The 24867-nt window shown below is 37.8% G+C and overlaps 1 protein-coding gene across 2 annotated transcripts in view; it reads left to right on the forward strand.

Moving 5' to 3' along the window:
- The window catches only part of LOC145295886 (uncharacterized), a 50586-nt gene that overhangs the window by 17322 nt on the left and 8397 nt on the right, over positions 1 to 24867 (forward strand). For both annotated transcript variants that reach the window (XM_080141639.1, XM_080141638.1), the window contains exons 7-9: positions 76 to 171; positions 21371 to 21448; positions 21832 to 21897. In XM_080141639.1, the coding sequence (XP_079997765.1) occupies positions 76 to 171; positions 21371 to 21448; positions 21832 to 21897 (240 nt within the window). The remainder of the gene's footprint in view (positions 1 to 75; positions 172 to 21370; positions 21449 to 21831; positions 21898 to 24867) is intronic.

Consider the following 24867-nt stretch of genomic DNA (forward strand, 5'->3'; position numbering starts at 1 on the left):
TTTTTTTTTTTTTTGTACTGGAAGATTATAGCAAACTTTTTTTCTGTTTGCTTAATGATCCATTATTTATTGTAGGGTTGGAAAAAAGAAAGAATTATTCAAGAATATATCGACTTGGGCAGTCGTGTGATTATGGTACGACCTGATGATAAAAAATATGCTCTCCAAAAGGTAATTTATTATTTTTTTTTTAATTCTGATCAAAATAGTTTTCTTGTATAATTTCATCTATTAGTTTTTGTTTGTGTCATTCTGACTACTATTCTCCTTTAGGAACTTATAACGCAACTGTTAAAGGCATTAGAAATCTGTTCTAATGGTCTTCTGGGGATTGAAGGTTCAATCCTTACTAGGCGATAATTTAGATGACTTGAACTGTCATTTCTACCATGTCATAACTGACAGAATGAGAACAATCTACAGTGGTGATTAAATAAAGATTTCAGTTTTTAAAATCTAGTCATGAAGTACGTTTAATTATGTTTTAATTCATGCAGAGCCTATTTTCTGTTGAATATTATATTGTATCTAATATATAGAAGTGATTTAAAAAAAAAAACTTGTGCCGTCAGCTAGAATTGAAACTAAAACATTCAACACTCCAACCGCGTCAGCTATCGAGAGATAAGTAATAATGTTAAGTTTTGAGACAGCTTTGTTACAGTGTAACATATGTCAGGCCTTGTTGTGGTCATCAAGTAGATGAGGCTCCCTACCATTTCCCTGTATATTCGGTTATCTATGAATTTTGTTTAGGTCCCTATATTTTTTATTTATGTCCATTTCGACAGGAGTTGAACGCGGCTTACAATCTTGCATTCCAAACTTGAGCAGAATTTTTTCAATGTATCGTGATTGGTTCATAGTTATAGTTTCATTTTTACAGGTAAATTTTATACCGAGGAATCATGACAGTCGTCCAAGATCGGCCATTTTAAATTTTTTATTTAATTCATTTTTAACATCTATTAAAGTGTTGTCACAGTTTGAAGCAAGTAATATATCGTCAACCCAAAAAACCAAAATCAACAATTTATTACCTACATTTTTGGTATACATGCACACGTTTACGGGACATTGTTTGAATTCCTGTTCTATTAAATAATTATGGAGTGTTAAATTCCAATTGTGTGCACTTTGTTTTAGTCCATATAACGATTTATTTAATTTCCACACCCAATTTTTATTTTTCATTTTAAATCCCTCTGGAGGGTAAATGTAGATTTCACAGTCAATCGGAGCATTTAAATAAGCATTTTTTACATCCATTTGATGTATTTTTAAATTGTATTGAGTGGCAAGTTGTAATTAAATTCTAATTGTTGTTAAATTTGTCGGTGAAAATGTTGCACAATATTCCACTCCAGGAATTTGTGAGAAACCTTTCGCCACAAATCTTGCTTTAAATGTTTCACTGCCAGAAGCTGATTTTTTAGAAAAAAAACCCAGGGTGAAGAAATTATCTTTTTATCTGTTGGTTTTGCCACTATTTCGTATGTGTTATTTTCAGATAAAGCTTTCAATTCAGATACCATAGCTTGTTCCCATTCTTGGTGATTTTGTGAATTAATCGCCTCATTATAACTTTCCGGTGCGCTGTTCAACGAATAACAGTAATCCACGGCGTAATCTTGTATCTTTTCAATTTGTAAGAAGTCTGGCCTTTTTCGCTCCCTTATTGGGTAGATATTTATTTGCTGCCCACCTCAGCAAAATGTGGCACAAGGCCGGAAAGTGGGAACCCCGCAGGCTCCCCTAAAGGAGGGGCACTCCTGCAATTTTAAAAATTGCCTGAGTAACCCCGTCGGCATTCCCCGGTCGGGGCGCCTCAGGCAGCAAGCAATAAACTTGCCCCACCGGAAAGCCCGGTGGCATGGCCTGGGAGGGTGGACCTCCTAGGTATTACCCAGGCGGTGTACCTCAGTCCAACAGGTGCTGGGCTGGTTCCCGGCCCCTCACCTGTTGGGCTGAGTGTCAAGTGACGAATCCTTGACTGGTACTACCCTGTCTCCATGCAGCCGAGGCCGCTAGGAGACATCCCATCAAAAGAGTGTTTTTAACGGAAAGTTATAATGTTTCCTGTGAACGTTAGGCCAAGGAGCTTGAGAGACGTACTCTCAGATAAAGAGTCGTTGGCCATTGCTATTGGTGGTAGAGAAGGTTTCTTGTAATTATTGAATGAAACCAGTTTTGTCTTGGCGGCATTCAACGTGACCATCCATTTTTGTCCCCATTCCACTACTGATTGGAGGTCATCCTCTAGTGTTTCTGCCATTACTTTAGATATATGTTCATTTGTTTTCCTGTCGTGCCTGCTATAGAGTGTGGTGTCATCAGCATATATACCCATCTCGGAGGCAATTTTGTCGGGGAGGTCATTTATGAATATCAGGAACAGCAGAGGTCCAAGGATAGATCCCTGGGGCACTCCCGCATTTATATCATATTGTTTAGATGTACGACCGTCGAGGACAACCTGGATTTTTCTCTTATCTAAGAAGGATTTAATTATGTTAAATATTCTACCAGTGATACCGTATGATCTAATCTTCCTCAGGAGACCCTCATGCCATACCCTGTCAAAAGCCTTCGATATATCTAGAGCTACCGCTCTGCCCTCTCCCGCTTTGTCCAGTGAATATTATATGCGTTCAGAGATTACAGTGAGGATGTCTGCCGTGGAACGGGCTTGTCTAAATCCATATTGTTGGTCGGTCAGAAGTTTAGCATCTGTAAGGTGCTGGACTAGAGCATGGTTAATTAAGGTCTCAAATATTTTGGCAAAAAGTGGGAGGAGGCTAATAGGGCGATAATTTAATGGGTCAGTTCTTTCGCCAGAATTCTTGAATACTGGTACCACAGAAGCAGTTTTCCAACAGCCCGGAAAGCAAGATTTACTGAACCGTATGGGGCAACATCAGCTAAATATTTCTTAGTGGCGAGGATAGTGTCAGATTTGTTTTTTAGAAAATAAACCATAATTAAACCGGAAAAATCATCAATAAAGTTCAAAACGTACCTTAGATTGTTTCTCCCCATCGGGCTGATCGGACCTGCTAAGTCACAATGCACAAGTGAGAGAATTTTCGTAGCTTTTTTGTCTGACGTTCGGCTTATATCTTTTGTCATTTTCCCCTGTGCACACACATCACAATTTGGGAGATCGTCTGAAGGTATTCTGGTGCTACCAGATCAGGCTGTCTATTGGCTTCCTGAGACGAAATGCACCTACATCGATTTTCCGTTTTTGTTTCCTATTCTCTTTTGTAAAACTTAATCATGTTCTGCAAAAACAAAAACAAAAACAACAGCCCCCTTCCCTTTTTTTTTCCTACTTCCCAACCCCGTCAGTGGGGCATTAGAATACACTGACTGCCCCCTTGCAGAGAGTAAAAGTCCCTCAATGGGGCCACCTGTTGGCCGTAGGTGGCATCCCGTAATGTCTACGAAAAGGATCCTGGTGGCTGAGCAACTGATACCTAGGGAAATAAAGGTATCAGTTGCAACACTCCACTTTGGCCTCGTACTGGGCCAGATGGGCGATCGGAGAGGCCCGATCCGATCAATCGGCTGGTCACGTCTAGCTCACCACTTATACACATACAATCTACACCAAATCTAAATAATACACAACACTTCCCCATCAATACTGATCCCCAAACAAGTGGTGAAAGCGGTGGCTGAGGGTCAATTGTATATAGTGAACAAGGACTAGACATGGATGTTTTTCTCTGATCTTTCCCATATTTTACTTGAATGGGAGAAATTAAGATACACGAGTGCTCGAAGCCTACATTATGTACAAGTATATCATACCTGTAACCCTGTTGTAGCCAGGGCGAATGGGCTTCCCCCCTGTGCGCATCCCAAGTAGGGCTCCAAGGTGGGTGGGGAGCAGGGATGATGAATTAAAAAAAAACGAACCCAATATGAGTTATAAAAATCCAAGTAAAAAAAGATTTTTAGACAGTTCGGACAGTGACACGAATGAGGAATCGGATAACTATCCAAACTTCATAGTAATGGAGTCAATTGGAGAAATGCCTCTAACCAAACTCTCCCCCTTCAAGATAGAAAAAATACTATCAGAAAGGGTCAAACCTAAACTAGTGAAAAAATTAAGAAATGGTAATCTTTTGATAGAAATTCTTACCAAAACACAGGCAGATGAACTTTTAAAATGGAAACATTTTGACAATATAAAAATAAAAACGTACCCTCACAAAACACTAAACATATGCAAAGGAGTTGTGAAAAGCTCTGAACTTTCACTTTGCTCCATCGACGAAATCCGTTCAAATCTAAAAGAACAAAATGTAACGGATGTCAGAAGAATTCAAATTAAAAAAAAATGGAGAAATGATAAACACACACTCATATATATTAACCTTTTACCAACAAAAAATTCCACAAGAAATAAAAATAGCCTATGAGAAACTAAGAGTCGAACCATACATCCCCAACCCACTGCGTTGCTTTAAATGTCAAAAGTTTGGTCATCATCAGGACCGATGTACACGCCAGACAGTTTGTGGAAGGTGTGGAGAAAACGACAATCATATCAACTGTCAAAAAACTTATAAATGTGCCAATTGTACAGAAAATCACAGTGCCTACTCCAAAGACTGTGAAATCTGGAAAAAAGAAAAAGAAATTGTTAAAATTAAACACTCATTAAACATCACCTACCCAGAAGCAAGGAAAAAGGCAATAACAGCTAAATATTCCGAAATAACCAAAAAGAATATTCCCAACACAAATAAACACAATGACAATTATTGCACAACAAACCTCGATATTAAAATCCAAGACCTCACCAACCAAATCAAAATACTGATAAATACAATTGAAGAAATGAAAAAAAATTCACTGGAACCAAAAATCCAAACGCCACACTCAGTAGACCAGAAACAAATCCAAAAAAACAAACCAGAACCAAACTTAACTAAACAAAAACTACAAATAAACCCACAAATTCCCCTCTCCAATAGCTTTAAGATATTGGAGATCGAGAACTCTGAAGAGCAGAATACCAACAATAAGGAGAGTCCCTTAATCCCCCACAAGAGTTCTAATATAAAAACAGATAACAACAAGCAAAAAAATAAAGATTCTCCAAAAACATCCGAACAAACAAGAACAATAAATGGGAAAAATTCCTCAAAGAAAACCAGCCCCACAAAAACCAAACCACAATCTCGCTCAACATCTAAAAGCAGAGATAAATCAAGCATAAAAGCTAACAAACCAATTGAACACAAAGAACCAGAAGCCATGGAAACAGAAACCAAATCTACCAATGATAAAAAGCTCACAAGTGCTCAAACGCACATGAAACAGTCCAATGATTCAAATACAAGAACTACAGACCAAAATAAATTTAAAACCTCCTTGGAAACAATGGAAATAGAAGACAAAACTTCTAAACCCCCATAAAAAAGAAAACACCCCTATTCCCAAGACAAAAGGGAAATCAAATACATAAAATCTAAACTATGGCCAACAAAATAATCCAATGGAATTGCAGAGGTATAAAAGCCAACCGGAATGAATTACTTCTACTGATATCCGATCTATGTCCCACAATAATATGCCTACAAGAAACCTTTTTAAAACCATCTGAAAATATCAATCTTCAAAGTTTTACTGAATACAACTATACAACAAATAACCCAAATAGAGCTTCAGGAGGAACATCCATTCTCATTAACAAAAACACGGCACAAAGCCAAATAAATCTACAAACTAACTTACAGGCAATTGCTGTCACAGCCACCCTACATAGAACGGTCACAATTTGCTCCATTTATCTGCCTCCAAACGACCCCATAGATGAAACCGAAATAGAAAAACTCATCAACCAACTCCCTCGCCCCTTCTTATTATTAGGCGATTTTAATAGTCATAATGTTAGTTGGGGATGCTCAAACACAGATAGAAAAGGAATCACTATAGAAAATATTATCAACAACAACAATCTATGCATATATAACAACAAAAAACCAACGTTTATTCACTCCGCTACAAATTCGTCCTCAGCAATTGACCTCTCTATAAGTGATCCTAGTATCTTTATAGATTACAATTGGACAGTGCATATAGATACCTGTGGAAGTGACCACTTCCCAATAACTTTAGAACATTTTGGTCCTGAAATAATCTCAAAAATTCCTCGTTGGAACCTTAAAAAAGCTAACTGGAATGAATTCAAATTACTATGCAAACACAAACTCCTACCTGAAAAATGTGAGAAAGACCCAATCACTCACTTTACAGATACCATTATCTCAATAGCAGAAGAATGTATTCCTAAAACAAAATCATCAACCAAGTATAATCGTCCCTGGTTTAATAATGACTGTAAAAAGGCTATCAGGCTACGATGTGCTGCATTAAGAAAATTCAACAATCAACCAACTACTCAGAATTTAAACAACTTTAAAATATGCAGGGCTAAAGCACGCCGAACAATAAACGAAGCCAAAAGGGAATCATGGAAGAATTTTGTGTCTAAAATCAATAACACCACCAAAGACAAAACTGTATGGAATATGATTCAGAAAATATCAGGAAAAAACACCAGTTCCCCTCTCAACCACCTCTGTGTAAACAATAGTAAAATAACTAAAAAAGAGGACATGGCAAACCTGCTTGCAGATACTATTGCAAATAATTCATCTTCTAAAAATTACGATAAAAAATTCCAGATCTTTAAACAGGAATCAGAAAAAAACAAACTGAACTTTAAAAGTAATCATCATCATCATCATCGGCGGTCACTCGTGTCCGAGTAAGACTGTCCTCCGTTGTGGCTTCTGTGGGTCCTCAGGTGAGCATAGAGCCCAATCCTAGACCCAATTTGTCTTGTGCAATTTGGGCAGATAAAGGTAGTGGTGGTGGGGTAGGGTTGGGTGTGTCTGGTTAATAATCTGTCCTTTCTGTGCTTGCGCCTATCCTCAGCAGCTTTATTTAGGTCACTACTATAAAGCGCAGCACCTTTGTGGACAGCGCTCCTCCATGCCAACCTGCTCCCAGCCACGTCCTCCCATGTCTTAAGGTCCATGTGAAACCGCTTTAGATTTGCTTTGATGTTGTCCTTATACCTCATCTTTTGGCCACCCTGGGCACGCTTTCCCTCAACAAGCTGAGAGTAGAAAATCTGTTTTGGGAGGCGGAGATCCGGCATTCGGACAACATGACCAGTCCATCTGAGCTGGCGTTGAGCAACAGTAGCGGTGATAGTGGGAATGTCAGCCTCACTCAGGACGCTGGTGTTGGTGCGTCGGTCCTTCCAACTAATTCTGAGGATTTTTCGGAGGCATCTTTGGTGGTACGTCTCCAGGGTTTTTACGTGCCTCCTGTATGTGGTCCAGGTCTCCGATCCATAGAGAAGAGTGGGCAGCAAGACAGCTTTATATACCATGATTTTGGTCTTTGCCAGAAGGTCACGGTTCTCAAATACTCTCTTCCTTAGCCTTGAGAAAGCCCCACTGGCACAGCTGAGACGGTGTTGTATTTCATCATCTATGTTGGCTTTTGATGATAGGATGCTGCCTAGGTATGGGAAGTGGTCCACATTTTCCAGTCTTGCGTTGTCAATGGAGATGTTTGGGGGGTGAGACTGGAGTACTGTTTGGTGGTGATTGATGGAGGATTTGGGTTTTTTTTATATTAATTGTTAGTCCTAGCTGTTTGTACGCCCTCGTGAAGGCAACCAGTGTACACTGTAGGTCCTCTTCTGAGAGGGCTACAAGGGCGTTATCGTCTGCATACTGTAGCTCCATAATGGATATGGTGTTCGTTTGACCTTTGGCCCTAAATCTGTTGATGTTAAAAAGTCGGCCGTCGGTTCTGTACATAATCCGAACTCCATGGGGAAGATGTTTGTCCGTAAGATGGAGGATAGCAGTAATGAAGATGGAGAACAGGGTTGGGGCAATGACACATCCCTGTTTCACTCCCGTGTCAACCCTGAAGGGCTCTGTTTCATCTCCACTACTACTGAGGACTGTAGCTGACATATTGTCATGCAGCAGTCTCAGTACCCGAATGTACCTCTCTGGGCATCCAAACCTTGCAAGAACCAGCCAAAGGGCTTGACGGTTCACAGAGTCAAAGGTTTTAGTAAGGTCTATAAAAGCCATGTATAATGGTAAATTTTGCTCCCTGCACTTTTCTTGGAGTTGACGAGCAGTGAAGATCATGTCCATCGTGCCTCTATTTGGTCGAAAGCCACTTTGGGACTCCGGAAGGATGGTTTCTGCAAGGGGTGTAAGCCTGTTGGCCAAAACCCGAGCTAGGGCTTTCCCTGTGGTAGAGAGGAGAGAAATGCCCCGGTAGTTCCCACAGTTTGCCTTGTCTCCCTTCTTAAAGATGGAGACAACTAGGGCATCTCTAAGTTGTGCAGGGATTTTCTCTTGTTCCCATATTTTGAGCAGCAGGGCATGGATGTGTCTGAGAAGATCAGGCCCGCCTTTCTTCAGGATTTCTGCTGGGATGCCGTCAGAACCAGCCGCCTTATTGTTTTTCATCTTCCTAATTGCATCCCGCACCTCTTCCAGACTGGGTGGTTCTCCCATGCTCTCAATTATGGGCTGTTGGGGGAGTTTTTCAAGGGCCTCCATCTCTGGAGTGGTGTCCCTGTTCAGAAGATCCTTGTAATGCTCTTTCCATCTATTTGTTATTTCTCCCTTTCCTTTCAGCAGCGTGAGCCCATCCTTAGACCGAAGGGGGGTCAGAGAACGGTAGCTGGGGCCGTATACCACTTTTGTGGCTTCAAAGAATCTTCTGGTGTCCCCAGAGTCAGCAAACTGCTGGATCTCCTGAGCCTTCTTCATCCACCAGATGTTCTTCAGCTTCCTGACTGTCGATTGGACAGCCGCTTTAGCCTTGGCATGGGCAGCTCTTTTAACCTTGCAATTGATGTTATTCTGCCAGGTGATAAAAGTTTGCCTCTTGGTGTCTATAAGCTGTTGGATTTCGGTATCGTTTTCATCGTACCAATCCTGATGTTTCCGCTTTTTCTGCCCTAGGATGCTTATACTGGAGTCCATGATGGCAGAAGACAGCTTGTCCCAGTGCTCTTCAGCGTCATGCGGATACTGCTTGGGCAGGTCCGCACTAAGAGCCGCCTGGAGGTGTTGTTGGTAGGTGATATCGCCCAGCTGCTCGATGTTGAGCTTTGGTCGGCTCTGTCTTTTTTTGCATCCTTTGCTTCCGCATTAAATGGATAGACATGATGGAGCGAATAAGACGGTGGTCGGTCCAACAATTGTCTGTACTGGTCATTGCCCTGGTGTTCAGCACATCACAGCGGTCTTTGGCACGGACAATGACATAGTCAATGAGGTGCCTGATTTTACTTCGAGGGTGCATCCATGATGTTTTGAATGCGTTTTTTTGTCGGAAAAGTGTGTTCGTGATGATCAGGTTATGTTCTGAGCACTTTGTCAGTAGGAGTGTACCATTTGAGTTAATGTTCCCAACTCCTTCTCTTCCAAGCGTTCCTCTCCAGTGCTGATGGTCTCGTCCCACTCTAGCATTGAAATCCCCAAGTAGGATAATCTTGTCCCCCTTGGGGGCCCCGGATAAAATGGTGTCAAGGTCAGCATAAAAGGTCTCCTTTATTTCATCATGTGCATCAAGTGTTGGAGCATACGCACTAATCACAGTGGCCATTTGGTTGCCCGCAAGCATCAGGCGCATGGTCATTAGCCGTTCGTTGATGCCAACAGGGGGCTCATTGAGGTGGCGGATGAGGCTGTTCTTTATAGCAAAGCCCACGCCATGGATACGCGGCTCTTCTGCAGGCCTTCCTTTCCAAAAGAAGGTGTACCCGCCTTTCTCCTCCCTCAGCTGCCCGTCGTCAGCCAGTCGGGTTTCAGAGAGCGCAGCTATGTCAATCTGGAACCTCCTTAGCTCTCTTGAGATAATGGCAGTTCTTCTTTCGGGTCGATCACTTGTTTTGTTGTCCATGAGGGTCCTCACATTCCAGGTTCCAAAATATAGGCATAAATTTTCTTTCTTTTTCCGACCGCGTGGTGGTGATCCCTCTGGATGCGGTAGTCCAGACGGGTTTTTTTGAGGCAGGCTATTTTTAGGGGTACCTTTTCTAACCCCCCTCCCCTACTGGGGTGAGCAGAGTGGATCCTAAACAGGGCTGCTCAGTCATGGATGCAGCTGCCGAAAAACTCTTTCTGCCTCGGTCCGTGAGGTTAGCGACTGAATCTGGCACCCACCGCCTATGTGCCAGGTTGCAGCTAGGAGCTGCCAGACTACACTGTCCTGCTCCCGTCACCACTTCCTGGTCGCCACAGGACTTTTTCTATCCGGGAATTAAGGGAGAGCTCTCTCTGCCTCAGTCCGGGAGCTTAATGACTAAGACTGTCACAAGACTTTTCCATCCATGATGTAGAGTAGGATGTGTTCCCTTTCGGGAGAACGCCTGCGCGTGATGTCTTTTAACGTGGGGAGACTGATGCGCCTGCAGCCACCACACGGCCCCTTGGCAGAGGAGGGCCTGATACCAATGGCATGGAGAACCACGACGACTGGAGACTCTCTTCTGTTGCAGCCTTCATCCGCCTTCAGTGCCGTTGTGTCATTGTCATCATCCGCCGCATCAGCCGTTGAGGTCTTTTGGATCACTCTTTGTCTGGAACCTCCCCTTCAACCTTACCGCCATGGGTGGCCCTACCAGGAGCCTAGGCTCCGGACGGCATCGCTCTCAGGTTCATCGGAACACACAAGGTTCTCCACCACGACAAGGTGGCGATCCAGGGAGAACTTTAAAAGTAATAATGAGGAAGAATACAACAAAACCTTTTACCATCCATGAACTAAAGGATTCATTAAAAAAAAGTAATAATGAGGAAGAATACAACAAACCTTTTACCATCCATGAACTAAAGGATTCATTAAAAAAAGCCAACAACACGGCTGAGGGACCTGATAAAATAACGTATGAATTTCTAAAACAACTACCAGATGAACCATTAAAGTATTTACTTTCTATTTATAATGACATCTGGCTCAATGGCAATCTTCCAGCCATATGGAAACAAGCCACAGTCATTCCTATACCAAAACCAGGAAAGGATGCATCTGACCCCTCCAATTATCGCCCCATAGCTCTAACAAGCTGTGTGTGTAAGATCATGGAGAGAATGGTCAACACCAGGTTAATTTGGTTTCTGGAAACAAATAAAATAATAACTAATTTTCAGTGTGGCTTCCGAAAACATCGTAGCACAACAGACCATTTAATTCGTTTAGAAACTTTCATCAGAAATTCATTTATACAAGAAAAGCATATGACTGCTATTTTCTTTGATCTTGAAAAGGCGTACGATACCACATGGAGGTATGGCATCATGAAAGATCTCAAAGAAGCTGGAGTGAAAGGAAGACTACCCATCTTCATCAACAACTTCATAAATAATAGACTATTCAATGTCCGTGTAGGAACATGCCTATCGGACATCAAAGAACAGGAAACGGGAGTTCCACAGGGAAGTATTTTGTCGGTAACATTATTCAGCCTAAAAATTAACAGTATTGTTGGATGCATAAACGAAGGCGTGGATTGCTCTCTATATGTTGATGATTTTTTAATTGCATATAGCTCAAGACATATCCATATAATTGAGCGTCAACTTCAACAATGCATTGACAAAATAAAAAAATGGACAACTAAGAATGGCTTCAAATTTTCCATTAACAAAACAAAATGTATGCACTTTTGTCAACTAAGAAAACTGCACCCAGATCCTCTTTTAAAACTAAATGATATTCTGATTCCTGTTGTAAATGAACATAAATTCTTAGGGTTAATACTAGACAAAAAACTTACATTCATCCCTCATATAAAACATCTTAAAAATAAATGTAATAAAACCCTACAGCTAATGCGGGTCATTGCCCACACAGATTGGGGAGCGGACAGACAAACCCTATTAAAGTTATATAGGTCACTAGTGCGATCGAAACTAGACTATGGTAGCTTCATTTACGGTGCCACCAGAAAGTCGTATATAAAGATATTGGACACCGTTCAACATCAGGGCCTCAGACTTGCGCTGGGAGCCTTCCGAACTTCCCCCATCGATAGTCTCTATGCAGAAGCCAATGAACCCCCATTATCAATTCGACGCGACAAACTAGCCTTGCAATACCTGACCAAAATTCTCTCTTGCCCAGAAAATCCTGCTTACAACTGCATTGCAAACTCACTAGATTACTCGCTCTATGATAGAGAAAAATCACAGCCAACAAATCCAACCTCTAACTGTACCTTCAATCCAAATTACCAAAATCTATATTACCAAAAAGTAAAAGCTATAAAACCTTTTGGGCTCCGTACAAAACCACTAGTAGAAGATGCAGGTATCACAATCACCAATATCCATAATGTCAACCAACTAAGCCTTCCACCCTGGCTACTAAAATACCCTGAAATCATCCTTGAATTAAATAACCTCCCAAAAAATCAAACCCATCCACTAACCTATAAAGAAAAACTCCTTATCATTCAGGAAAAATACCCAAACCATCAGCACATATACACAGATGGGTCCAAAGACAGCAACAAAACCGGATGCGGAGTCGTATCCACTAACATTACTTTACAGAAGCGACTACCAGACCATGCCTCAATTTTTAGTGCCGAAGCCACAGCCTTAGATATGGCACTAGATCTCATCACTGACCTTACCCACAACAAATTTATAATTTTTTCAGACTCCCTATCGGTACTCGAATCCTTAAAGAATAAAAATTTAAATAACCCACTACTCATCAAACTGCTACAAAAAATACACACTCTCTCACAAAACAAAAATATCAAATTCTGCTGGATCCCCAGTCATTCTGGAATTCAGGGCTATGAAAAAGCTGACATAGCTGCCAAAAATGCTTTAAAACTCCTTAAAAGCAATATAAAAATTCCACATTCTGACTACAAACAACAAATAAATAATCTGATTATGAAGAAATGGCAAGAAAGATGGAATAACTGTCCAAATAATAAACTTTTCAAGATCAAGCCCACAATAGAAGAACGATTACCAGATGCCAGAAGATCACGTAGAGAGGAAGTGATTTTGTCCCGTATTCGCATAGGACATACGCACATAACCCACTCCTTCCTGCTAAAAAAAGAAGACCCTCCAGAATGTTTTGCATGCCAAGAACCTTTTACAGTAAAACACTTTCTTTTGGATTGTGGCGATCTTGCGCATATCCGGCAAAATTATTACCATGTCAACAATATGAAAGAATTATTTAAAAAAATAAACTCCAACAAAATACTAACATTTCTGAAAAAAGTAAATCTATATAAAAGAATATAACTTTAATTCAATCCAACTCTACCCCCTCCCCAAAAAAAAAGCACATCACCTAATGATGCAAAAAGTCTGATTTGACTCACTGATTAAATTAAAATATATATTCCAAAAAAAAAAAAAAAAACTGAATTCGGCATTAAATAACCAAAAAAAAAAAAAAAAAAGAAGGTTGATATGCCGTAAAACCAAACCAAACCAAACTGAAGGTATTATTTTCATGCCTTCGACTACATTTGGTAATTTTTTAATATCAGCTGTATTGCAGTGTCCTAGAATTTTATGTCAGGTTTCCAAGTCATGACAGGCAGTTTTTGGGGGAACCATACTTTTTAAATAATATAGTCGGCCATTTTCTTTCATGTCAAATACAGTTCCATTGGGGTATGTCAATTTTGATGTATTTTGGCCAAATTGTATATTCGCGCCTTTGTTTAATTGCAGCCTGCATGGAAAATATGTCTTGCTTAAATGTAGGTATGAACGGAGCATTTTTTAGAATACAGTTACAGATTTCGCCTTTATTATTTTTTAGGTATATTTTAGCATCACCTCTTTTCAAGACTATATCATTTATTTGATTACCGTCGGTAAGTTCAACAAAATGACTTTGAGGATTAAAGTTTGAATCAAAATTAATAAAATCAGATTCCTTGGTGATAACGTGCGCTGTAGCACCACAGTCTACAAGGAGATTTTTACCGTTTGTGGTATTGTCAAAGTTACATGTGAATAGAAATGTATGTTCTTCCTCAACGTTTTTTATGGAATCTATTTTAGAGCGTTTATATCGACATTGGAAACTTTTGTGGTTGGGTCGTCCACAATTATAGCAGATAATTTTATTCTTTTTCTTGGGAAAATTACTTTTGGAGAATACGTTGCGGTGAGGTGTGTAATTTGGTGGTGTCTGCTTTCGAGAAGCATTTTTGAACTTCATAATATTGCTAGAGTTATTATTGTCCACGAGCATACGATTAGTCTCTTCGTAACTGCGCAATGCCACTTTAAATTCGCTGAAATTTATGGGTTTGTCTTTCTGAGTTATAACAGTTGTAAATGGTTTAAAATCGTCTGAAAGTCCCTTGAGGGTCATTGATATCAACAAGCTATCGCTTATTATTTCACCTGAGAGTTTTAAGGCATTGGTGGTTGTTTCTGCCCTTATGACGTAGTCGGTAATCATTTCATCCTCGTTACGTTTCAAAGAGGTTAATTCTGTATATAGGGATATTATTTTCAGTTTCCCTTTTGATAAATAATGTTCTCATAATATGTTCAATGCTTTCCTCCCATCATCCAATGCGTCTCTTATAATCAGAGATAGACTTCTATCATCTAAACATTGAATCAGTTCGGCAAAAAGTCGCGTTTTTTTTTTTCGAGAAATTCGGGTCGTTTGGATTCTCTGTTGTAGATTGTATGACTTTGTGTAGTTTTCGAATCCTTAGATATCCCAGAAATTTTACCTGCCACTATTCGAATTTAGATTCCGATCCATCAAAGAAAAGACGGTGGTTGGGCGCATAACTTGTTAAGTTTTGAGACAGCTTTGCTACAGTGTAACATATGTCAGGCCTTGTTGCGGTCATCAAGTAGATAAGATTTAATATTAAACAACTTAAATGAATTGAATTTGCGAATGCGCAGAAAGAAGTAAAAATATGTCGGCAAGTTGATATGAACAGTTTGCATTTCAACTTGCTGAAGTATGTCTGTGTTTTTAATCCATGCAAAAATTTTACTCGTTATAAACAATCCTTGGTGTATAATTACTATTTCCTATTAATTCCAGTGCTATGTAACCAATAGTTAAGGAGTTTATTGGTTAAATATTTACAGACACGCACACACATCTACTGTTTTATTTATATAAATAAAATAAACTATAAGCAACACATTTCCTTAAACATTTAGCAGGCTTTACGAAATCTGATTTATAGATTGGAATGGAGCATTTTATTTAATTTTAAATAAAAAATGCTTTAAACTGAAATCTAATGAATTCAAACTTTATTTTGTCCATTTGAACAAAATAAACTGAAATGTTTTTTCTTTTAAATCTACACACACATACATACACTAATGGTACTAGTGTCCCTGTGTTGGCCAGGAAAATCTATTTAACCAATAAATTCCAGGCCTCAACATTGGTGATTGTATAATATTTTTAAGGAAAAAACCAAAACATTTTAGAAAATGATGTGAAAAACTAGATGATTATGTATTCTAAAATACTTCATAAGTTTAAATAAAACAAAATTTATTAACATTTTAAGTTTTTTTTGTTTTGTTTTTTTTTAACTCAAGAAAGGTCCAAACATGTAAACTATAGATCGAGGATAATTGCAACCAGTAAAAAAACACAAAAATGTGATTAGAAAGCAAAGTACAGATATTGTTAATAATAATAATAATAATCATCATCATCATATCGTATGAATCCAATTCTATTGCTGGCATTGGTTTCCCAGATATTTTTTTAATGAGAATTTGTTAGATAATTAATGGTGAATAAGAATGCAGCCATCTTTTTGTAATCGTTACTTGGGAGCTGCAAAAAAAAGAATATAAGAATCTTTGCAAGAAGACAAAATGAAATCATAATTTTTTGGATGCATAAGGGCTTTAGCTTCTTATTTGTCCCTCAGTCATCATTTTTTAAATGAGTGATTTTTCTGACAAAGGGAGAAGAAAAAGCTGTTTTCTAGGTTGGCAGTATTTTTGCGCGAACAGTTGGCAGAGTTGGTGGAAATTTTCTGTTTCTATGTCTATCCTTGTAGCCATGTCACTAGTAAGGGTGCTGGAGGTAAACGTTTTGTCTGGGCTGACGTTATCCGCCTGATAGTCAGGGACCCGAACCTTGGATTAACCACTAAGGAGGCTGTCCTATCAGCAGGTGCAAAGTACTGGGGCTGCTGTATTGCCATTTGGTGAATGGAATCTGGACCATGCAGTAGCTTCTGGTGGGGCCTCTCGATGCCATACTAGTGGGTAATTGTTACGGCTTTACCTTATCATGTGGTACAAAAAAAAAAAAAAATTCTTCGTTTCTTTTTCTCTCTTAGTTTCCCCTCTCTGTCCTGCTCTAAGTAAATCTGTCGACCTAGTCCACAAATTCCAAAATTTCATCATGACAAGTTTCAAGAAAAAATACACGATTAAACCCGGTTCTCCAACTTCCACCGTAGACCCCTACTACTATGTCTCCTTCTCCAACATCAGGGGTCTACGTTCTAACCTTCCAGAGGTTGAAACCCAATTACAGGAGACTAAACCAGACCTTTTATTTTTAAGTGAAACTGGCATTGGACAGGCTATTTCCCTAGATGAGTTTGCAATTACAGGATACTCTAACTTAACTTCTAAATCTGACCCCCAAGATCGCCATGGGCATGGAATATGTGCCTATATTAAAGATAGCTTTCCATGTGGGAGGGACATCTCCAGGGAAGATCCTAACTTACCCTATATGTGCTTCCGGGTTGCTTTAGCTCACACTACTGCATTTATATTTACTCTCTATCGCCCCCACAACAGCGGAGTTACTATCTTTCAAAGCATATCTGAGAAAATTGACCAAGTCCTTTCTACTTATCCTTCAGCTAACATTCACGTATGTGGAGACTTCAATGTTCACAACGTCGAATGGTTGACCCACTCAAACAAGACCGATGATGAGGGGAGGTTCTGTCATGATTTCTCCATTGCCTATGACCTCACTCAGATTGTTCAGGAACCTACCCGTGTGCCCGATAATGACGGCCAGTATGCGAGCCTACTAGACCTTTTTCTCACAACTTGCCCTGAACTATGTTCAGTTTCTGTTCTGTCGCCTCTTGGATCTTCCGACCACTCTGTTGTATCAATTAAGATAAAAATGAAATGTAATAAGTCCCCAGACGTACCACTTCATCGTACAGTATATCGATACACTAAGGCTGACTGGGATAGCTTCCGTACATTTATATCTGATCTACCTCTGCATTCCATGTTTAAAAAGGATGTGTCCTCTATAGTATTAGACCTAACTGAATGGTTAATTGTAGGTATTGACCATTTCATACCCTCTAAAAAGTTTCAGCAAAAACCTAACAGCCAGCCATGGTTCTCTCCAGAATGTGCTGCTGCCATTGCGCACAGAAATCACTTTTTCCACTGCTTCAAACGTAATAGATGTATGGAAACTAAAGCCGTTTTCAGGACTGCCAGCAACCATTGTAAGAAAGTAATAAGGAACGCAAGAGAGTTGTATGCTCAATCTGTTAAGTCCAAAGTAGCTGAGCAGCGGCTTGGTTCCCACCAGTTTTGGCAAATAGCAAACAGAATCCTGAACAGAAGCGTGTGCTCCATCCCAACTATTATCAATGGACCTGAGGTAATCTCGTCAGCATCAGACAAAGCCAAACTCTTTGTCAAGAACTTTGCAGCTAATTCTACCCTTTGCGACCAAGACCGCCAACCCCCAATATTTCCTCCTGTATCAGAAAACACGCTATGTGATATACGTATATCTGTACGTGATGTTGCCAAGCTAATCAAAAACCTTGATTCCAGTAAAGCAACTGGCCCTGATGGTATTCCAATTATAGTACTCAAAAAATTTCAACCTGAACTAGCGCCCATACTTACAAAACTGTTTAAACGTTGTCTTAAGGAGAATAGTTTCCCATCTCCCTGGAAAATCTCATCAGTATGCCCTGTATTTAAGAATTCAGGTGATCGCTCATCCCCCTCTCAGTACAGGCCAATAAGTCTCCTGTGCGTCATGAGTAAGTTGCTAGAATCTGTGTTAAATACAGAAGTAATCAAACATCTCAACAAAAATAACCTTCTTAGTGACACTCAATATGGTTTCCGTTCTGCTAGATCTACAGCAGATGTCCTTACAGTTATATCGCATAGGATTAGCAAATCTCTCGACGGTGGCAATCTTTCTAGGGCAATTGCTCTTGACATATCTAAAGCCTTTGATAGGGTATGGCATAAAGGTTTACTTCATAAGATCGCTAGCTATGGTATAGCTGGAAAAGTCTTCTCAATTATTAAATCATTTCTTTCTGATAGGTTCATAAGAGTAGTAGTTGAGGGGCAAAAATCAGAAGCTCACAGTATTAATGCCGGTGTCCCTCAGGGATCCATCCTGGGCCCAACTCTTTTCCTGATCTACATTAATGATCTTCCAAATCATATCCTTACATCATTTGTAGACATTTATGCTGACGACACTACCATTTATGGTACCACATCTAAGACAGTAAACGAGCAAGTACTCTCCAATTCTCTCTCCTCTGATCTTGAGCATGTAGTACAATGGGGAAAGGAGTGGCTGGTTACTTTTAATGCATCTAAAACCAAGCTTCTCTCTTTACATCATCAACATTTTAATCCACATTTGTCATCAATTGAAATGAATGGCTCTCGTCTTCAGGAGGCCTCAAGTTTTGACAAGCTTCTGGGCTTGACCATTACTCCTGATCTTAAATGGAACACGTATATCAAATCTGTTGCCAAGGCCGCTGGAAAAATGGTGGGATCTTTCTATCGATCCAGTAGATATCTCACTGCTGATGCTATTCTCTATCTATATAAGAGCCAGGTACGTCCAAAGATGGAATACTGTTGCCACATCTGGGCAGGAGCTGCTAGAAAGGACTTGTCCTGCCTTGATAGAGTTCAAAATAGACTTCGTAGCCTCGTAGGAGATGTCCTTTTCTCCTCCTTACAACCTCTATCTCACAGAAGAGATGTTGCGAGTTTGTCTCTGATGTATCGTTATTTTCATGGAAAGTGTTCAACTGAGCTTCAATCTATGGTCCCCCCTCGCCAAACTTTCACAAGAAACACTCGTCTAGCTGTAAACACTATCAATAATTTCCCCCACTCTTTATCTGTGCCTAAACCTAAACATAGATTCCATGAACAAGGCTTCTTTCTTAGAACTGCACGCCTGTGGAATTGTCTTCCGTTTTCCTGCTTTCCGGCTGACTACAATATGGTTGTGTTCAAGTCTAAGGTAAATAAGTTCTTGATGAGCCGTTCCATATAAGTTATTAAATTTACCAAATTTTCATTACTAATGATTACTATATTGACCAACTTCTACTGTACACTCTTTAACCCTTATCCTTGAGTGGCCTCTGGGCCTTGATAATGTGGTGATGCCTTTGTAAAAAAAAAAAAAAAAACAAAAAAAAAACAGATTAATGTAAGGTTTTGTTTATTAACTTATGTCTGAATGTGCAAGGGAAAAAATCGGCTTTACTTTATTATATAGACTAGCAGTTCCGCCCGGCTTTGCTCGGGCCCTATGTACTGTTCATAACTTTATGTGCATATGTATATAGTAAAAAGTGTGAATATGTACGTAATGCCTCTCTATATAATAGGCTTCCTTAACTACCATAGAGAAAAGTTGGGAGAGACCGCAGACGTCAATTTTTGTAAACTTTGACCCCTTAACATTCATTGTTTTGGGCTCAAATTAAAATGTTTGCCCCATGTACAAGTAACCTACATCTAAAATTTCAAGTGTTTAGACCCAAAATTGGGAGAAGAGTTTGGTAGAGTCTGCAACGGTCAACTCTGTAAACTTTGACCTCTTGCCAGCCAAATTTTCGCCCCAAAACTGATTAAAAAGCTTGCTACATGTCTGAATACTCTTTATGTAAAATTTCAAATGTTTAGACCAAAAATTGGCTTTGCGGTTTCCTAGAGACCGCAAAGGTAAAATCTTTTGAATTTTGACCCCTTGGAAGCCAAATTTTCAGAAAAAAAAAAAAAAAAAAAAAAAAAGATTAAAAACCTTGCCTTATATCTGAACACACTTTATGTAAAATTTCAAATGTTTAGACCAGAAATTGTCTGGGTAATTTGGTAGAGACCGTAGAGGTCAAAACTTTTTAAACTTTGACCCCGATTATGACCCCCTTAACATTTATTTTATTGAGCTCAAATCAAATTATGAAGTTAGATCCATATTCAAGTAACCTATTTCTAAAATTTCAAGTGTTTAGACCCAAAAGTGACAGGAGTTTGGGAGAATTCTCAAAGGTCAAATCGTGAACTTTTACCCTTTAAAAGCCAAATTTATGGCCGAAAACTGATTAAAAAGATTTTTCCAAATCTCAATACCCCTTATGTCAAATCGAGTCTATAGATCAAAAATTGACAATTATTTGGTAGGGAAGTATACACACACACACATATTTTCACTTTTATAGATATATATTTACTGGTGTCTGCTTGGGGGGGTGGTATTTTTGTTTTATTCCCCAACTGCCTTTAATAGAATTTGGAAAATAAAATTTAATATCATTTAGTCATCAATCATGATAAAACTATGTTAAGATATTGTTTTAAACTAGATTTATAAAATTATTGGATAAAAATAACTTTCAAGCTTTATACATGAGGGTTTGCTCCTAATTTTAAAGCCAGAAATTTCTTTTCAACAATTTAATTCCTTTCAAATTTACAAAGTAATTTTTCATCAACTATTAATGAAAACTTAAAATACCTTAGTTGTTTATAATATTCTGACACTTCTAAATGTAAAAGTTGTTTTAAAGCTATCAAACTGATGAGTTAATTTATGTATTGAATTGACATTTAAAGATAAAAATCAAATATGATCTCTATATGCTAATAGATGGAACTTAAATTTTACAATAATTTTATCTGTAATGCACCTCATTTTCAGGGAGGTGATATTAAACATTTAATTTTATTTTACTTGTTTGATTTTTCTGGTGATATGTTTTAAAATTACTTGGAACGATATTTAAATTAAGTAATGTTTTTTAAAATGAACAGTTGAAATTTCCATTGCATAAATACATTTTTTATTTTTTTTTCTAATTTATTAAAATAAGAAACTAAGGCAAGTTATTCCACAAATTTTGTTCATAGAAAAATTTTGTATTTATCTTTTGCATTTAACTTTTATTTTTGACTTTTACAAATATTATTCAGATTTTTATTTGGTCTGAAGTTTAACACTGGAATTTCCTTATTTTTTGTTGCAGGTCAAAGAAATTAATCAAATGATGAGTCAGGAATTGGGTTTCCCTGATGCTGCCCTTTCTTTCTCGCGTAATTACAAAGTATGTATTTTAATTAATACTGCAGAAATGATATTACAATTTGAACATTTTTTTTCTTTAATTAAATCTTTAAAATTGTTACTGAATTCTAGATTGACTTGGGAAAATTAAAAAAAAAAAATTTTTTTTTCATGTATTCAATAACAATCACAACTCCAACTTTTTTTTTTTTTCATTGACATTATTGTTGCCATGCTATTAATGTGAAAATCAAGATAACGTTTTGTGAAGTGAAACTTTTTTCCCTGTTCATTAGATTTTGCTATTCTTTTGATATTAAAATATGAAATGATTAATATTAGATTTGTTGATTTGTTTCAGAATTTTTGAAGCTTTGATTTAAGTTTTTTCTTTTTCATTTAATTTCTGTTTGAATTTATTAGGTTTTCCTGTACATTTCTGAAGAAAAACGCATTGAGGGTTGCTGTGTTGCCGAATCAATTACAAAGGTCAGATTTCAAAGCTATTTTCGATTTTTTACATGAATGTGTACCCTCACTTTTTTTAATTTAGAAAAGACTTGTTTTTAATTCTCTCTTCCTGTCCTTTCTCTTCTCTTTTGTCCAGAAATCTGAATTTTGCCAAACTTTGAACAATTAACAATGGGGAGGATAGAGGAGGTAGAAGACCTCGTCAAAAAATTAGTTCCTGTTTACTATTCCTCCCTCGCTTGGTGTCTTTCGCATGCTAATTTTTGGATCACAACATGTTTCAAGTTTTATTGCACACAAAAAACTTTGAATATTCATTTTAAACAAATTTAAAGCAAACATAAAATGAAGATATCACACACACACTAAAAAAAATTAGATTCTACATTTGTCGGTGAAGATATGATATTTCACACCTTGTCAAGAACTTTTATGCTAGCAATGCAACTGATTTCAATAACATGCCAATCATAGTGCTTAAAAAGCTACAACCAGAACTTTTATTCGTACAAAGTTATTCAGTTGTTGCTTAAAGAAAAAATGTTTCTCATCAACTTAAGAAACTTAATTAGTTTACCTAGTATTCAAAATTACTGTGTATTCTGCATCTCGATACAGACCAATCGGTCTACTGTGTGCCATGAGTAAGTTGTTTGAATCTTTGATATATCAAGAAATTATCAACAACCTCAGTAGAAACAATTTACTTGGTTATAAGCAATAGGGATTTCTTCATGCAAGATGAACAGCTGATGTACTGACTGTAATATCACATGATCAGTAAATCTATTCGATAACTCATAAAAAATCAAAGACATTTGATAAGGTTTCGCATAAATCTTGACAAGCTTGCTAGTTATGTAATGTCTTCTCGATCATCAGATCTTTTTGACGTTTATGTAGATGACACAACCATCTATGGCAACACTTTGAAGAGCAGCAATGATCTAGATCTTTCTGAAGGTCGATATGCTGGTTAAATAAAGCAAGCAAGCAACCAAAATCTTTCTAATTCTCTTTTAACGTGACTAGCTATTTTTATTCTGGGCTCCCCAAATCAAGAGATTAGACCATTCCTGTAATGACCTTGTCCCTGTTGATTTTGCGATGGCAGTTTAGTTCTGTGCAGTTCTAGGAGATCCACTCTTCCAGGCTTTGCTTTCTCTGTTTGATAAGAGGTTAGTTTATTGCTAATCGCCTGAGGTGCCCTCATTGGAAAATGCAGAGGCTCCCCAGGCACTTTTTGTAGGTCAGAGTGTCCCTTCTCAGGGACGTTGACTTTTTAATCCCACTTTCTAACCCTGGTGTCTAAGTTCTTGCAGTGGGAGAGAACTAAATACCTTCTAATTCTCTCGTCTGATCATGTCATGCAATGTGTAAAAAGGTTGCTTCTCTCCTTTCACCGCTAACACTGATCCTTACTTTACTCTAATTGAAATGTATGGCTTTCTCATTGAGGGAAGTCCTTTGCTTTGATAATCTTCTCTGACTAATCTCCAATCCATCCAGACCTGGAATAAAACTTGCATCAAATGTGTTGCTAATGTTATTGAAAGAAAAGGTGAATTAGTCTACCACTCTGGGAAGGATGTTATTCCTGATGCAATCTTCTATCTGTAAAGCATCGAATATGATAAAGTACTGTTGACACATCTGTGGAGGTGCTGCTCGGAGCACCTGTTCCTACCTTGACAGACTTCAAAATCTTCTGTGAAAACTTTTTTAAAATGAGAAAAAAAGAAATACAAAGTCTTAACACAAAGGAAAGATTTCATGAAGATCACCTTGTAAGTAAGAATAAGCTAATTTTCAAGGAAATTTAATAAAGAACATTTGTGAGATGTAGCCTAGTGTTAGCATCTCCAGAGTTTGGAACATTCTCGGCACTTTAAATACCAAAACTTATCGTCGTAAGTTATCTGATGATGAACATTAAATAAGATTTAACTTTCTCTTTCTCCCTCTGTATACCTAAAACTAGTAATAGGATGATTCTGATATTTTTTCCCGATTCCGATACAATTACTGATTCTGATTTAAAAAAAAAAAAAAAATGTTAGGGGAACAAATTAGTGTAAAAAAAAAAAAAAAAAATGTGCGTATAATTTCACAAACATAAAATGCACTTGAGTAAATTTTAGTTTTACTGATTGTTTAAAATCGATAATCATTTCATTATTATTACAAGCTACAGTAAAATTAAGTTCTGAACAAAAGCAAGCAAATAAAAACAACTAAAAGAATCGTTTTCAGTACTGGAAAATAAGAACAATTTTTCCGATTTTGATACCTCAAAAAGTGTTCATTTCGATTAATTGTCCCAACACTACCTAAAATGAAATGAAACTTCCATGAGCAGTTTCTGTAGAACACAATAGCATGAGATGCTTCCCAGCTGATGATTGTTTTCAAGTTAACAAATTTTTGTGCCGTCCTCTTCATCCAATTCTACCTAATTTTAACCATGTTACCCAGTCATTGCGGTCTCACTCTCCATCTGACAAACTAATTCACCCATTACCACATGTGGCTTAATAAATGGTGACAATTTAAATTTGAAAAAAAAAAAAAAATGGTGCTTATTTAGAAATACTTAATGAAGAAAAAAATACAGAAAATTTTTTATGATGTACTTGTCACAGAATTTAAAAAAAATCACGTAAATTGATCTTTTTTTTTTTTTTTTTTTTTTTTTTTTTTTTTTTTTTTTAAACAAAGAAAATCAAAAATTTACAATTTCTTTGTAATTTTAAAAAGTTTTTAAGTAGTTTGAATACTAGCAAAATCCTGATAGTCAAATTGAATTATAAAATAAAAATGGTAGCTCCCTGACCCTGGCTCACTTCCTAGATTTTCTTAGTAGAAAAAAAAAAGAAAAACTTTTAAATTCATGTAATGTTTGGAATATGACATCTTGGTTCTGTGCCAAGATAAAAAAATTTCTGTATTTTCTTTTTCTTTTTTTCTTTTATTTTTATTTTTTTAATT

The sequence above is a fragment of the Euprymna scolopes genome, chromosome 16 (assembly GCF_053919585.1).
Source record: "Euprymna scolopes isolate OS-2025 chromosome 16, ASM5391958v1, whole genome shotgun sequence".
Taxonomy (NCBI): domain Eukaryota; kingdom Metazoa; phylum Mollusca; class Cephalopoda; order Sepiida; family Sepiolidae; genus Euprymna; species Euprymna scolopes.